General features: G+C 46.4%; 1 protein-coding gene across 3 annotated transcripts in view; it reads right to left on the bottom strand.

Annotated features, from left to right (window-relative positions):
• The window catches only part of SMG1 (SMG1 nonsense mediated mRNA decay associated PI3K related kinase), a 108,299-nt gene that overhangs the window by 12,065 nt on the left and 81,493 nt on the right, over window positions 1-14,741 (bottom strand). For all 3 annotated transcript variants that reach the window (XM_075566070.1, XM_075566068.1, XM_075566069.1), the window contains exons 45-54: window positions 10,305-10,523; window positions 9,313-9,503; window positions 8,506-8,678; window positions 7,400-7,679; window positions 6,452-6,724; window positions 5,542-5,776; window positions 4,811-5,037; window positions 3,712-3,862; window positions 3,075-3,264; window positions 1,313-1,782 (exon numbers count right to left, since the gene is read on the bottom strand). In XM_075566070.1, the coding sequence (XP_075422185.1) occupies window positions 1,313-1,782; window positions 3,075-3,264; window positions 3,712-3,862; window positions 4,811-5,037; window positions 5,542-5,776; window positions 6,452-6,724; window positions 7,400-7,679; window positions 8,506-8,678; window positions 9,313-9,503; window positions 10,305-10,523 (2,409 nt within the window). The remainder of the gene's footprint in view (window positions 1-1,312; window positions 1,783-3,074; window positions 3,265-3,711; window positions 3,863-4,810; window positions 5,038-5,541; window positions 5,777-6,451; window positions 6,725-7,399; window positions 7,680-8,505; window positions 8,679-9,312; window positions 9,504-10,304; window positions 10,524-14,741) is intronic.

The raw sequence follows: 14,741 nt of genomic DNA, 5'->3' as shown, positions 1-14,741 counted from the left end.
GGAGAGAGAGATGTGAGATGCAGGGGGAGGGAGAGATGGGAGATGACGGGGGGGAGAGAGATGGGAGATGCAGAGGGGGGGAGAGTGTTTGTATGTGTATATGTGTATGTGTCAAATATAATAAATAAAAATATTTTTTATTTGCAATGGTTTTTTATTTTATTTAAAAAATACATTATACACACGCATACACACGCATACACACGCATACACACGCAAACACACGCAAACACACGCACAACACACGCACAACACACGCACAACACACGCACAACACACGCACAACACACGCACAACACACACACAACACACACACAACACACACACAACACACACACAACACACACACAACACACATGCAGGGGGGGAGAGATGGGAGATGCAGAGGGGGAGGAGAGAGATGGGAGATGCAGAGGGGGAGGAGAGAGATGGGAGATGCAGAGGGGGGGAGAGAGATGTGAGATGCAGGGGGGGGGAGAGATGGGAGATGCAGGGGGGGAGAGAGATGGGAGATGCAGGGGGGGAGAGAGATGGGAGATGACGGGGGGGAGAGAGATGTGAGATGCAGAGGGGGAGGAGAGAGATGGGAGATGCAGAGGGGGGGGAGAGAGAGATGTGAGATGCAGGGGGGGGAGAGATGGGAGATGCAGGGGGGGAGAGATGGGAGATGCAGAGTGGGGGGAGAGAGATGGGAGATGCAGGGGGGGAGAGAGATGGGAGATGCAGAGGGGGGGGGAGAGTGTGTTTATGAATAATGTGGTGCAACTGCATGCAATGGTGTTTTTTTAATATTTAATATTGCTTTATTAACCTTCAAGCTTTCTCAAATTTGCTTGAAAATGCACCATTTGCCCACTTTTTTTAAAAAAAATTCTCGGGGGGAAAACCCCCCTTATGCTGGTTGGGCTCGCTCACCACGGTGCACTCACCACCACTTTCACGCCGGGCACTGGCCGTTAAAATTATGCCCCCCCCCCCGAAAAAATTTCTGCGGACGCCCATGCACCCTATATAGGCTGATAGTGGACTGTACAAATGGGGCGTTTAAAATATTATAAAAGGAAATACCACTTGTGAGCACATTCACCTCACACAGGTCTGCAAACCAGCCTTTTCCCATCATCTTCTTAGCATACAGTGCTTCCACTGCAGCCAGGGATTCTGGGTAATGGCAATTATAAATTAGACCAGCGGGGACAACGGAGGCTAAGCAGACGTTTGTCTTCCTTAAAAATCACAGGAAAGTATGTAGCGTTTGCCACCGAGGAAATACAGCGGCCACTGTTGTGTGTTAGAGAGCGCCTATCCTTACCTGAAACATTGCAATATGCAGCTGCACTCGCTGAAGGCTGGTTTTGCAGGAAGCAATATTGGTTTCCAGGCGACGAACCAAGTCTTGTTTCTTCCAAGCGGTGTCATAAGAACTAGCTAGGACGGTAGCCCTGTTCATCACCAACTGGGAGAACTTACTAGTCTGGATATTGTGCTCCACTGCTTTTTTACACAGGTCATCTACAGAGACCTTGCTCTCTGCCCCAAAGTCCTTCGCTTCTACTTGGGCGATGATATCTACACCCAGAGCACTGATGAAACTGCAGAGGGTAAGTCCCAGGGCCTGCGTCGGAAGACCAATTAAAAGCTGTCTAACAAAATCGGCTGTGAATGCTTTGATTGGTTTGGACATTTGGTCTTCACTAAAACACGAGTTCCTGTACATAGTTTTAACATTGACCAATTGCACGGGCCCGTTTACAGGATTTTGATCTTCAAGTGAACTTTTCCCTGTAAAAAGAAATATACACTCATGAAGCAGCACAACAAACTGCAAAAAAGCAACTCATTGTAAAATCGCATTTACTGTGGTAAATTCCATTTGACCTTAACATGCAAGTGTGCATAATAGTGACCTGATTCAATTCTCTGTGTAGAAAATTCCACAACCACTTAAAGCTGTAGAACAGGCTGCATAGCATGTAAAATAAATAAATAATTACAGGATTGAAGCAGGGGGGGGGGGTCTCTGTAGATGAACTGTGTTAATTTCAGCTCCGGAGACCCCTTGCTTCCAGAGATACGTACCTGTCTTGCCTTCAAATACTTTCTGGGCAAGCTACCCACCTATCTGAACAAGCTCCTCACCCCTACCACATGCAGCACTTATCGGAGATCTGACTCCAAAAGACTGTTCATGGTCCCAAGGCTCAACAAAGTATCCGGCCGCTCCTCCTTCTCTTACCGTGCACCCCAAAACTGGAACAACCTACCGGAGACTCTCACATCCACCACCAGTTTAAGTTCTTTCAAAACTAAGGCTGTCTCACATTTTAATCTGGTCTGTAACTGTTACATAAGCCTATAATATACATCTTCTCTAACGGTGCATGCAATGTATTGTATATAATGTATACCCTGTTCATTTATGTAACTGTATTTGTAACCATGTATTATTTGTCATTAACTATGCCCAGGACATACTTGAAAACGAGAGGTAATGCTCAATGTATTACTTCCTGGTAAAACATGTTATAAATAAATAAATAAATTTCTGCAGACAGGGAACTTGTATGCCTTACGAAATAGCGGCTTTAAATGTCCCGTGGGCCAATAGGAAGCGGTGACGTCAACCACTGCGACTTCCTATTGGCCAGTGAGACCAGGACATTTAAACTGCAGTGATAGCGGCACCATTTACAGAGGGTAAGTATCTCTGGAAGCAGGGGGGCCCGGAGCTAAAATGAACGTGGTTCAGCTAAGGAGACCCCCTGTTTCCATCTCACAAGTCACATTTACTCGACTTTACTGACAGAAGGGGATTGTGAAATACTAAACAATGCATCTAACACAAGGGTAGTCAACTCCAATCCTCAAAGGCCACTAACAGGTCAGATTTCAGGATATCGCTGCTTCAGCACAGGTGTCTCAATCAGTGGCTAAGTCGGACACTGAGCCACCTGGATTGAAGCTGGAATATACTGAAAACCTGACCTGTTGGTGGCCCTTAAGGACTGGAGCTGGCTACCCCTGATCTAACACTTCCTACTAGAACATGGAAAACAGATGAATACTTTTCTTACCGGACAAGGTTTGAGAAAATATGCCGCACAGTCGGAAGAATTCCTTTATGGTTTGAAGTCTTTTCAGGAAGAATATTTCATCCAGCACATGCCGAAGGTCGTCATCATCAAAGAATTTAACCTGTGTACTGCGCGCCTCCCTGATTATGTCAATTTTCCGCCACGCTTGAGGCACCTCCATCTTTTTTAACTGCATTAGTCATGAAATTTTTTTATATACAATTAGTAATTAAGTATTGTATTCCCAAATCAGCCACCTTCCCAATACTGATATTAGATAGAGTGCCTTGCTTGGTATGGGAATCGAAGGTTATTATTAAGTAACTGATAAACATCTATTTCTTGTATAAAATAAACAATTTGGTTATTATGAATTGTCTCATCTAGGCTGTAATGTACAACATGCATTTGGGGTGATATCTTCTTTTATATCAAAATCTTTATTGACCAATTGTTTTCTATTTTCCATGCTTTATGAATCTTCGCAATACAGCTTTTAGCATTCAGTTATTTGCACTTTCCAACGATTACCTCTATTTTCACTGTATGTTAAATTATTTTTTTCTTATAAAAACTCAAACTTGGACCGACATTCTATTGGATCAAAAAATACACATTATTTTGACCTCAATTTTACCTTTTCAATCAATAAGCCAAACGCAGTCTCAACTTGGGCAAACATTCCATCAAAAGCAACCAAAAGCATCTGACCAGCTGACATTTTCGGCGTTTCATCAACAGAACCATTTCTTGGTTGAATTAACTCTCCATACTGTGAATGAAGTGACCTGCAAAACATACCAGTAATGTTATCGCCTTTAAATGAAAGCATGCTTTATATTTTAATGTTCAATATAAATGTCAACGTCACAGACCGTTTTATATTTGCGAGTGAAAGAAGATGTTACCATCTGTGCACATTGGCCGTGATCGCTTTTCAAACAACGAAAGGTTTACTTTTATAAAGATTGTTCTTCTTTGATAGTAGGACATAATAGCTTTAATGAACGAAATAGCTGAATCCTCTTGGGCGCAAAGGAGTTATATGCAGATGTATATCCTCAGACAAAGAAAACGCTGAGCCATTAGATGGAAGTGTGTTGAAGCAGCTAAGAGGTCTCCTCTTTCTCCTAATCATCAATTTGTGTTTCTCTTCTCATCCTCTCTCCCCCCCCCCTCCCCCAACAGCATGGGAACCAGGGATCCTTAAGCACTGGAAAGTGCTATATTCAGCTCTGGGGCGACCTGATTCTGGAAATTCCGGCGAAATCACGACCGTTGCTTACAGTGAATGGCAGTCCAACAGGAAGCCACAACTGGTGGTGTTGTGGCTGCCTGTTGGCCTGGGGGATCTGTGAGTTTTGGTGGCAATTTTGTTTCCCCTGGAGGGAGATCAAATAAGCCGGTAACTTCACCAGTAAATATCTTTGGAACCGGCGGGGTCCCCCAAGCTCAAAATAGCTTGGTGTAGCCCTGGGTTACCAGGTTGTCAAAAAAATAAACCGTAGTGGGGCTGTTGCTTTAGAAGGATCTATTATACCAATATCCATTTATCTGATAAGGAAAAAAACAAGGTAAATGGTTATAGTTAATAAAATAATACACTAATGGTAAAATCAGTTTAGCAAGTACCTAGCACCACTGAAGCAACAACTATGGGAAAACAAGCTGCAGTACAGAAGAGTTTGCTGCACATCATGCCAGCTGTTAAACAGTACCATATGTATTACATTTACCTTGCAATATCAATGTAGTGAGCATTTGATTCATCTTCCAGACCCATGGCTGCATTTCGTAAGTAGGCCTGAAGAGACTCAACCAGTGTTTGCAGTGAAGCGCCATCTGTGGTTTGCTCGACGAGACTGTCGAGCTCATGGAGCATATTTTCTAAAGTGTGTTCGCCTTTCATTAAACATCGGAGGGCTTCAGGGAAAATGATCTGACGGAAGTTGGAGTTTAATTCCTAACAAAGTAAAATTCATAGGAGAAAAGGTGGAATATGAGCAACATCTTTTAAATGGAAGGAATAGGCATTGCAAAGATAAATCAACGGCTTTAACATGAACATGCACAACGTCAAGGGCAGCAATTCCATTCATTTCACTGGCCTTAATGTATCTGGATTTGGGAGTTAGTAAAAAAAATCTTTTAAAAGGCTTAGCTATGGATTAGTAAGTACCTCTAGCTTGTAAGGCAGATTTAAAGTACTTTGCACTGGCATTGCCACTTTAGCCGAGTGCTTCAACATCTAAAGCCAGGGTGGCCAACTCCAGTCCTCAAGAGCTACCAACAGGTCAGGTTTCAAGGACATCCCAGCTTCAGCACAGGTGGCTTAGTCAGTGGCTCAGTTTTTGGCTGAGCCACCTGTGCTGAGGCAGGGATATCCTGGAAACCTGACCAGTTGGTAGCTCTTGAGGACTGGAGTTTGCTACCCCTGATCTAAAGACTTGATATTAAAGCAATTTACCTGAAGAGAGATGTACACCCCATTAGCTAGGTGCACTGCTTCAGATGCTTCCATAGGGTTGGGCATATCCAGGTCCTGAGGAATAAGCTGGCACTGCTTCAGTAACTGTACCAGGCACGTGACATTTCCACTCATGCTGCAGAGCTCTTCAAGGAACCATGCTCCATCCCTTGAAGTAAGATCCACCAATTGTTCCCCAGCACTGGAAGCCGCTCCTTCCATCATTAGATTGCGCCTGTACAAAGTACGCCAAAGCATTGGTATTCGGAAGTAAAAAAAAAAAATAACCAAACAAAAGAATCGTTGAGCGGAGCTAGTCAACTAATTCTCCAAAACTCAGATGTCAGGGGAGGCCAACACCAGTCCTCAAGTGCCACCAACAGGTCAGGTTTTCTGCCTATTCCTGCTTCAGCACAGGCTCAATCAGCGGCTCTGGCATTCTGACTGGAGATGTCCACCCCTGATATATGTGCCTGAAGGGGGGGGGGGGAGGGGGAGAAGGTATGGCCTTGGGGGGGGGGGCTTGGAGGGGCTGCTGACTGCAGGAAGGTTTGGGACACACAGACACACACAGTATAAGCAGCTGCTCAGCGAGGAAAATTCAAACACATTTTTTCCCCACCTGTGCAGTTGCTTATATCAGGTAGGCCCCGCCAATGAGGAAAGTCCTGATTGGCTCTCCCAAGTAGGTTTCAATTAAGATAATGTCTGCGTTTTTTTCTCTCTCTAAGAAGTGGACTGGAGGGGGGCACGGGCCCCCAGATTCATCGGGCCCGGGACAGCAGGACCATCTGTCCCTCCTTGTCGGCGGCCCTGGGTACAAATGCAAAATGCTGCTTTCCTCTATAACGACCGTAAAATAAAAATGTAATGACTCTTATTAACAAGGTATGTCCCTGGGACCACCTACCTTGTCAGATTGCAGAGAGCGGAGATGATAACACTAGCTAGACTCAGAGAACCTTCCTCCCCATTTTCATTAAGAAAAACTTTGATGCAACGCTCAATTTCTTTCAACTGCTCCTCGCACACTGGCACGGAGGCGGCCTCTTGCTTCAGACGTTCTACTTGTCTGATCAGTCTGCTGTTAATATCTGCAGCATAACGTTGCAGTGCAATCTCGGTTGCAGATATAAACTGACACACCGTCTGGGGGGGCTGGGGAGCATACTGCATTTCATACCTGAAAGGTTAAAAAAAACCAAACAAAAACAAAAAAAAACAAGCTGCCAAGTCGGTGTATTTAAGCAGATCTGCATGCAATATATTGCTTGTATGTCCGACAATGAGGGGGTTACGTTGAATACCTTTAGTAAATGTTACTACATTTGTTCCCGCTGCCCCATTGCAGGGGTGGCCAACTTCAATCTCCCCAAGCCTGGAGTTGGCCACCCTTGTCTACTGCATCTTTTGTTATACTGCAAACAAATTAACCTGTCAGAGGCAGGAACAAAAAGGCCCCAATAGCATGCACTCTACACTCTTAGTTGACTATTAGGGCAGATAAGATTCTAGGGATGGTTCCCCACAAAAATGGAGGTGGACAAGTATCACCCCCCCCTTTTTTCGTATCTTTTGTTATATGCAGATTTAAACTTGTTGTTTATTCCCACTTTGAAATGTTGAACTTTTTAGAATCATAGGCAGGGATTCATCAAGCCGGGATACGTGGCATTCTGCGTCCTGATCCGGCTGTAACTGCAAGTGACGTGAATGGCAGTTACCGCCAGATCGAGACACCCAGCCTCTTGGCTTTATGAATTCAGGCCATAGAGCTTTCAAGGTAAGTCCCATGTGCCTTGCAAAGCCAAGTGCGAACCGGGTACGCTCGTTTTTCAATTTCCGCCATTTAACTTACTTTCTGCACAGATCCTGGCAGTGTTCCATTGTCATGCTACAAATAAGTTCTTCCATCCAAGTCTTCCACTGCTCAATTCTGTGTTTTTGAAACACTGCTTTGGGGTACAGGAGAGCCACAGTGGCATAGTTGTGAAGGTGTTCAAGGCAGCCACGTAACACAGATCGCCGCTGCTGAAGTAGAGCGCTCACCTCCCCTTCGTGCTGCTCGCATTGTGTGATAAGGGGAGCTTGGCCGGCATTCTGAAGGAAAGCGGTCGCTGGCACGTAGCTGGGGGGACCTAAGAGAGACAGACACAGACCCTCAACGTGGTAAATGAAGTCTAAATAATATGGTACAGTGAAATCATGAGCCATGCAAAACCAGTATAACCAGCCTCACACTGGTGAGACCCAAAAGGTTGGCAAAGCTGTTGCTGGTCGTGCAATTCTGTAACCCAGGCTGTGCTGAAAAGCCGTGTAATACGGCAGGCATAAGCTTATAGGGGCCACATTAAAATGATTTTGTAGTAAAATGTGGCACTGTGTGCTCCTTGCATATCATTACCCAGAATTCCTGGCTGCAGTGGAAGCATTTGTATGCCGGTCTGAGACATGTGAATGTGCTCATAAGTGATATTTTTATTTGCCGTAAATATATGCATTAAAATTGTCAAAGTAATCCTCCAGGGAAGGGAACTATCCGAGTCATGATTGGTGCAGTGTTGCAGAGCTGAACTAGGATTGTCAAACATGTTTACTAAAAATGTAGCCACTTACCACATAGTTTTCTTTAAATATGAATATATAAAACATTGTTGCAAATGCAAAGTGGACAGTTTTGTACAGTTTTGTACTCAATGGCATTAACAAATGGAATTGGAAAGGATGGCTGCTTTAATGTGCAACGTATGATAATGAAGTTCATGCAAATGGCAGTTATCCAAAATAAAATCTGAATTATTTTAGATGCAGTAAATTGAACACAAGACACATTAAGAACAGGTTGTGGCACCTTTACAAATAACGTAATATCCTTAAAAGTGGACATACGGCTGTAGTTTACGGGATAGTAGTTCTGTGTATTTATATCTTCACATGCGAATAATAATCTTAATTTTGAAATACCTAAATCCATCTGACTGCTTATCTCCTGCAGCAGGCCGGCCAGCTGAGTAGCTTCTAGGTTATTGAAGGCAGCCTGGTACTGTGTTATCCACTGCTCAAACTCATTCAGTTTCACTTGGATTGCTTCTTGAACAGCCCTTTGCTGAGTCTGCAGCTGGGTGTGTTCAGAATACCTAAAAAGAATGCATGACAAAAGTGCATATTAATGGCAAAAAGAAAATAACCGCAAAAACTCAAAGCCACCCTCAAGAAGTGGTTTAATGAAAAGCGCCAAAACTTTAAAGATTTTCGACAATCAAAGACGAAGATACAAGTAATATAAAAAAAAAAAAATTGTATGCTGTCAAGAGCTTAATTTTCTACTGGCACGGAAGGGGTTATTTCATTAATTTAGCAGTGTTCAGGTACACAAAAAGAAAGATCTAAAGACCCCATACGGTTGATAGGACCCGACACGATAAAAAGAAAAGCTTATATTTTGAACCACTTCTCACACATTTGACCGTAAAAACTACACTACAAGCTTCTAGAATAGTATTTTATTCATTTCTTCAAAAACGCAGGCAACATTAGGAGTTATCAAGCAAAGTATAGAAGGTTCCAACATTAAGTGACCCATTATATTCCATTAAACATCATTTTCAACGAGCCCGGGGAAGACATTCTTTCAAACTTGTTCTTCCTCCATATTCCTGTCCCTAAAAGCTCACACATTTTAATGGAGTGAATAAAGCATATTCTTTATTCAACTCGTTTGTGCCACGATAATATTTCTGCACCCATGAGTGTCGGAGGGTAATATCTAACCTGTGCTGCAGTGTATGAGATGGGTGTTCTGAACCTTCAGCTCCTTCAAGGAACTCCGTCTCTTCTATGAGTTTGCTCTGCAGTTTCTCCACGTCACTCAGTTCTTCGTGCGAGTTCAGATATTCCTCCAAACTGCTGTCCAGTTTAGGAAGCACGGTGAGCATCTCCTCCCTATTTTTAAACCAGTTAACCTATGAAGAAGCATTTAAGAAGAAACGGTCATTTTGTTTCCTACTGCACACTATGAAGATTCTGCAAAATGAAAATACATAGATTGCTAAATTCAGGAAAACTGGTACGAACGTTGTTGCGTATAAATAGAGAAAAGCAAACAGTTTTTCATCTAGAACAGCAGTGCGCAAAGTTCCTGAGCTGCGCCCCCCCCCCCCTTCCTGGCAGCCCCAGCACTCACACGCCCCCCCTCTCCTAAGACTCGGTGTCATTGGTCATGTGATGTCACGTCACGGGGACATTTGATGCCCCGTCACTGAAGAGTCGGCAGAGAGCAGGTTAGAGAGTTAGAGGCCTCACCTGGGATTTAATTGAAATGCCTTGGGGGAAGAGTGTGGGGCCTCTGTAACCGCCACGACCCCCCAAGAAAATCTTGCACGTCCCCCAATTTGCGCACCCCTGCTCTAGAACACCATTACTTTTAAGCTGTGATTTTTAACATTTAGACCAGTAAAATGCAGTCCTGACATTTACTAAAAGTTGTAAATAAGAAGCAGGATAAACTCCTCCAACATCGGCCAGAGCAATAGCGAAGCACAGCCATGAAAAAAGGGTATGAACGTGGGTGGTGACTAAAAAAAGTTTATTAGAACAGACAGGTGTAGCTGATGGATCCTCTGACGCGTTTCAGCCCTCAGGCCTTTGTCAAGGAAGCATATAAGAAGCATATTTAACAAAATGTTTTAGTTTTTTTGCATTTTTCAAACAGATTATGTATACTACCATTTAAAAAGGGTATTGGTTTTGATAAATAGTGTTACCTTGATCTCTGCTACTCTGGAAGAAAAGAGGCTCCGTGTGATTTCTCTCTCCATATCTCTTTTGCTTTGCTTGTTTTCAGCCTGCTGGCCGCCGCCTCCATACACTGCTCCAGCAAAGCCTGCTTCCCCACCGGCTGTCCAGTCCACAAGGGGATCATACACAAAGGCCTCGAGCAATGTGAGAAGTGTCTCCCTGCCGCGTCTCATAATGTGAAGGACCTACATTAAACACAATGCCCAATGTCATGCGTCTCAAAAGAAACGCCAAAACATCCAAGTGCAACTTTCACGAGAAGACAGCGGAAGATCACAACAGGACACCGCAACCTGGTATATTAACCTTTTATTACAAAATAAATGAAACACTAATATATATGTTCTCAAAAGGGCAAAAAAGTGCTTACAAAGCACGTCTGGTGGGTCTAATGTAATTCTCCGGCCAACCGACGATGGTAGCTTCTGTCCCCTCCAGACAATGATTGCCATCTCCAAGGCCATTTCGCAGCCGGGTGATGCAACTTCATGGAAGATCACAGTGGGGAACTACCATCAAGCCCTCTCCGTCATGACTTAATACAACGACGACGTCCCCTTGGTGGTTAGGAATCGCAGAGGTAAACGAGAGAGCAAGTAGTTGGAGAAGGACAGGAGACACACCAGATGTGATTTTTAAGCACTGGTTTACAGTGGACTGCAGTGTGTGTTTGTGGGTGTAGAAGGGGGGTGGTGTGTGTCTGTTTTGTGAGTGTATAGGGCGGAGAGGCGCTGCAGTGTGTTTTGTGGGTGTAGAGGAGGGGGGTGGGGCTTCAGAGTGTGTAGGGGGGACTGCCCCCTGTGTTTGTGTATATAGAAGGGGGGGGGGTTGCAGAGTGTGTTTGTGTGTGTATAGAGGGGTGGGGGGCCTGCAGAGTGTGTTGGTATATATATATATATATATATATATATACACAAATACAACTGTATGCTCATCTGCATGTCTTAGGCAGGTCTGCAACCCCGCCTTTCCCCATTATCACCCAGCATACAGCACTTCCACTGCAGCAAGGGATTCTGGGAAATGACATGCAAATGAGCACACAGTGCCACTTTTTGCTTCAAAAACCATTTTTAACATGGTTCCCTATAGGCTTAAGCTTGCTGCATGGTCACAGCTTTGAGCTGTTTTAAACGCCTGTGACGGGAGACGCGCTTAATAACACATTTATATTTCGTGGGTCCTGATTGAGCAGAACAGGTTGAGCAAAATAAACTGAGATTTATTCCCTTGATAGGCAAACACACGACAACTGCAGAATAAACTTAATAATTACACTCACGGGTAGAGAAACAGAGGATAATGTCCAGAAAGGTGCAAAGCACCATATTTGCTTTCCTGTGGAGGGTTTTTGTCACTTTTTTTATTCACCATAACTTAACTCAGTATTATGGTATATATATATATATATATCTTATACTATATTAGTGAAAGCACTGTATGCATGCTGCCTGCCTGGATGTCCGGTGTCCCTAGGGGAAATCTCATTGGTCCCTTGGCCCGCCCCCGCACACCTCTCATTGGCCTGAGGCGGAGTGACGGGCCAAAGGACACACAGGGACACACACATGGACACACACACACAGGGACACACACACACAGGGACACACACACACACAATCCCCTCCCGGTGCCCCTCACTCTCCCCCGTCAGCTGGACCGCACCTCAACTTCCACACACCCCCCACCCTCCCTGTGCCCGAACTTACCCGGAGTCCCGTGTACACACACACACACACACACACCCCCCCCCACCCTCCCTGTGCCCGAACTTACCCGGAGTCCCGTGTACACACACACACACACACACACACACACACACACACACATTCCCACCCCCCCCAAGCTCACACACACCTCACCCCCCCACCCAAGCTCACCCCCCCGAAGCTCATACCCCCCCCCCAAGCTCACACCCCGGCGCCGCTACAGTCAGCGGGGGAGCGGAGCGAGCGCTCGGGACACACGCGGGGGAGCGGCCACAACACGCGGCCTCCCGCCTCACATCCACGTGGGAGTGGCCGGATGAGTGAGGCAGCGGCCGGATGAGTGAGGCAGTGGCCGGATGAGTGAGGCAGCGGCCGGATGAGTGAGGCAGCGGCAGGATGAGTGAGGCAGCGGCCGGATGAGTGAGGCAGCGGCCGGATGAGTGAGGCAGCGGCAGGACGGGTGAGGCAGCGGCAGGACGGGTGAGGCAGCGGCGCACGCTCCTCGGCACCGGCTCACCTCTCCCACCCCCCCTCACAGCAAAGAGCAGCCTACCCGGCACAGCCTGCAACGCTCCTCGGCACCGCCGCCTCACCTCTAGCCGGAGGGCAGCGGGGGGGCTCCCGCCCTGCAGGAGGCCTCACCTTGAGCCGGAGGGCAGCGGGGGGACTCCCGCCCTGCAGGAGGCCTCACCTCGAGCTGGAGGGCAGCGGGGGGGCTCCCGCCCTGCAGGAGGCCTCACCTCGAGCCGGAGGGCAGCGGGGGGGCTCCCGCCCTGCAGGTGGCCTCACCTTGAGCCGGAGGGCAGCGGGGGGGCTCCCGCCCTGCAGGAGGCCTCACCTCGAGCCGGAGGGCAGCGGGGGGGCTCCCGCCCTGCAGGAGGCCTCACCTCGAGCTGGAGGGCAGCGGGGGGGCTCCCGCCCTGCAGGAGGCCTCACCTCGAGCCGGAGGGCAGCGGGGGGGCTCCCGCCCTGCAGGAGGGACCCCACACATGCCCCATGCTGCTCTCCCCCCTCCACATGTGCTCTCCCCCCTCCACATGCTACGTGCTGCTCTCCCCCCTCCACATGCGATGTGCTGCTCTCCCCCCTCCACATGTGCTCTCCCCCCCTCCACATGCTACGTGCTGCTCTCCCCCCATCACATGTGCTCTCCCCCCCTCCACATGCTACGTGCTGCTCTCCCCCCCTCCACATGTGCTGTCCCCCCCTCCACATGCTACGTGCTGCTCTCCCCCCTACACATGCTACGTGCTGCTCTCCCCCTCCACATGTGCTCTCCCACCCTCCACATGCTACGTGCTGCTCTCCCCCCTCCACATGCTACGTGCTGCTCTCCCCCCTCCACATGCTACGTGCTGCTCTCCCCCCTCCACATGCTACGTGCTGCTCTCCCCCCCTCCACATGCTACGTGCTGCTCTCCCCCCCTCCACATGCTACGTGCTGCTCTCCCCCACTCCACATGCCCCGTACTGCTCTCCCTGCAGCTTCCCCCCCCCCCCCTCCACATGCCCTCTGTCCGGCTCCGGTCTGATCCCCGCCCCTCCGTACCAGATGACTGCAGGGTCCGTCTCCCGGCCTACACGAGGAACATGCTGCCGACTGCAAGGTAAGCAGCTCCCCCCCCCCCCCACACACACATTCCTTCAGCGCCAGCCTCATCCCTCCATACACACACACACACTATATATATATATCTCTATACATGTTATTAGTTTTGAAGCATCATTTCTTGTAATTATTACCATGTATGTTTTGTCATTTGGATGTAGCACTGAGCACCCCCTGTGTTTTCCTATATTCATGTGCCACAGCCCAGTTGCACTCTATGTGGCATTACATATATTACATATATTTTAGGAGGGTGTGGGCGTTTGAGCTTGCTGGGTTTGTGTGTTTAATTAATTTCTGACTGGTATCAGTTGTATGGAGGTTGTGGCACCTCCCCCAGAGCTCACGTCAACTCCCCCTTTTTAATGGTGGAATGTCTCATCTTGCTGCAGGTAATGAATCTATTATGGTTCTTCCCCCTCATACAGAGGTATTGGGAACAAATGCAGTGTAGTGTAGGACTTGCACTTATTATGGTTTACCTTGACGTTTGGTGTGCAAGCTTATGATGTTTTGGCCAAAATTTCTAACTAAATAACCATATTTTATTATTAGCATTAGCAATGTTATTAGTATTGAAGCATCATTTCTTGTAATTATTACCATGTATGTTTTGTCATTTGGATGTAGCACTGAGCACCCCCTGTGTTTTCCTATATTCATGTGCCACAGCCCAGTTGCACTCTATGTGGCATTACATATAGTCAATTTTAGGAGGGTGTGGGCGTTTGAGCTTGCTGGGTTTGTGTGTTTAATAAATATATATATATATATAATATATAATATATAAATATATATCTATACATACACATACACAGAGACACATACACAGAGACACACACACACAGACACATATATATATATATATATATATATATATATATATATATATATATATATATATATATATATATATATATATATATATATATATATATATATATATATACACATACAAGTGTTCGACAAACCTATACAGTTGCTCGCCCCGGGGCGAGTAAATATTGGCCCAAGCAGCACACGTTTGGTACTAGGTGGCGAGTAGATTTTTTGGTGATTTGTCATCCACTGTATATATATATATA

The sequence above is a fragment of the Ascaphus truei genome, chromosome 11 (assembly GCF_040206685.1).
Source record: "Ascaphus truei isolate aAscTru1 chromosome 11, aAscTru1.hap1, whole genome shotgun sequence".
Classification (NCBI taxonomy): Eukaryota; Metazoa; Chordata; class Amphibia; order Anura; family Ascaphidae; genus Ascaphus; species Ascaphus truei.
This window is presented reverse-complemented; position numbering and strand designations above follow the sequence as displayed.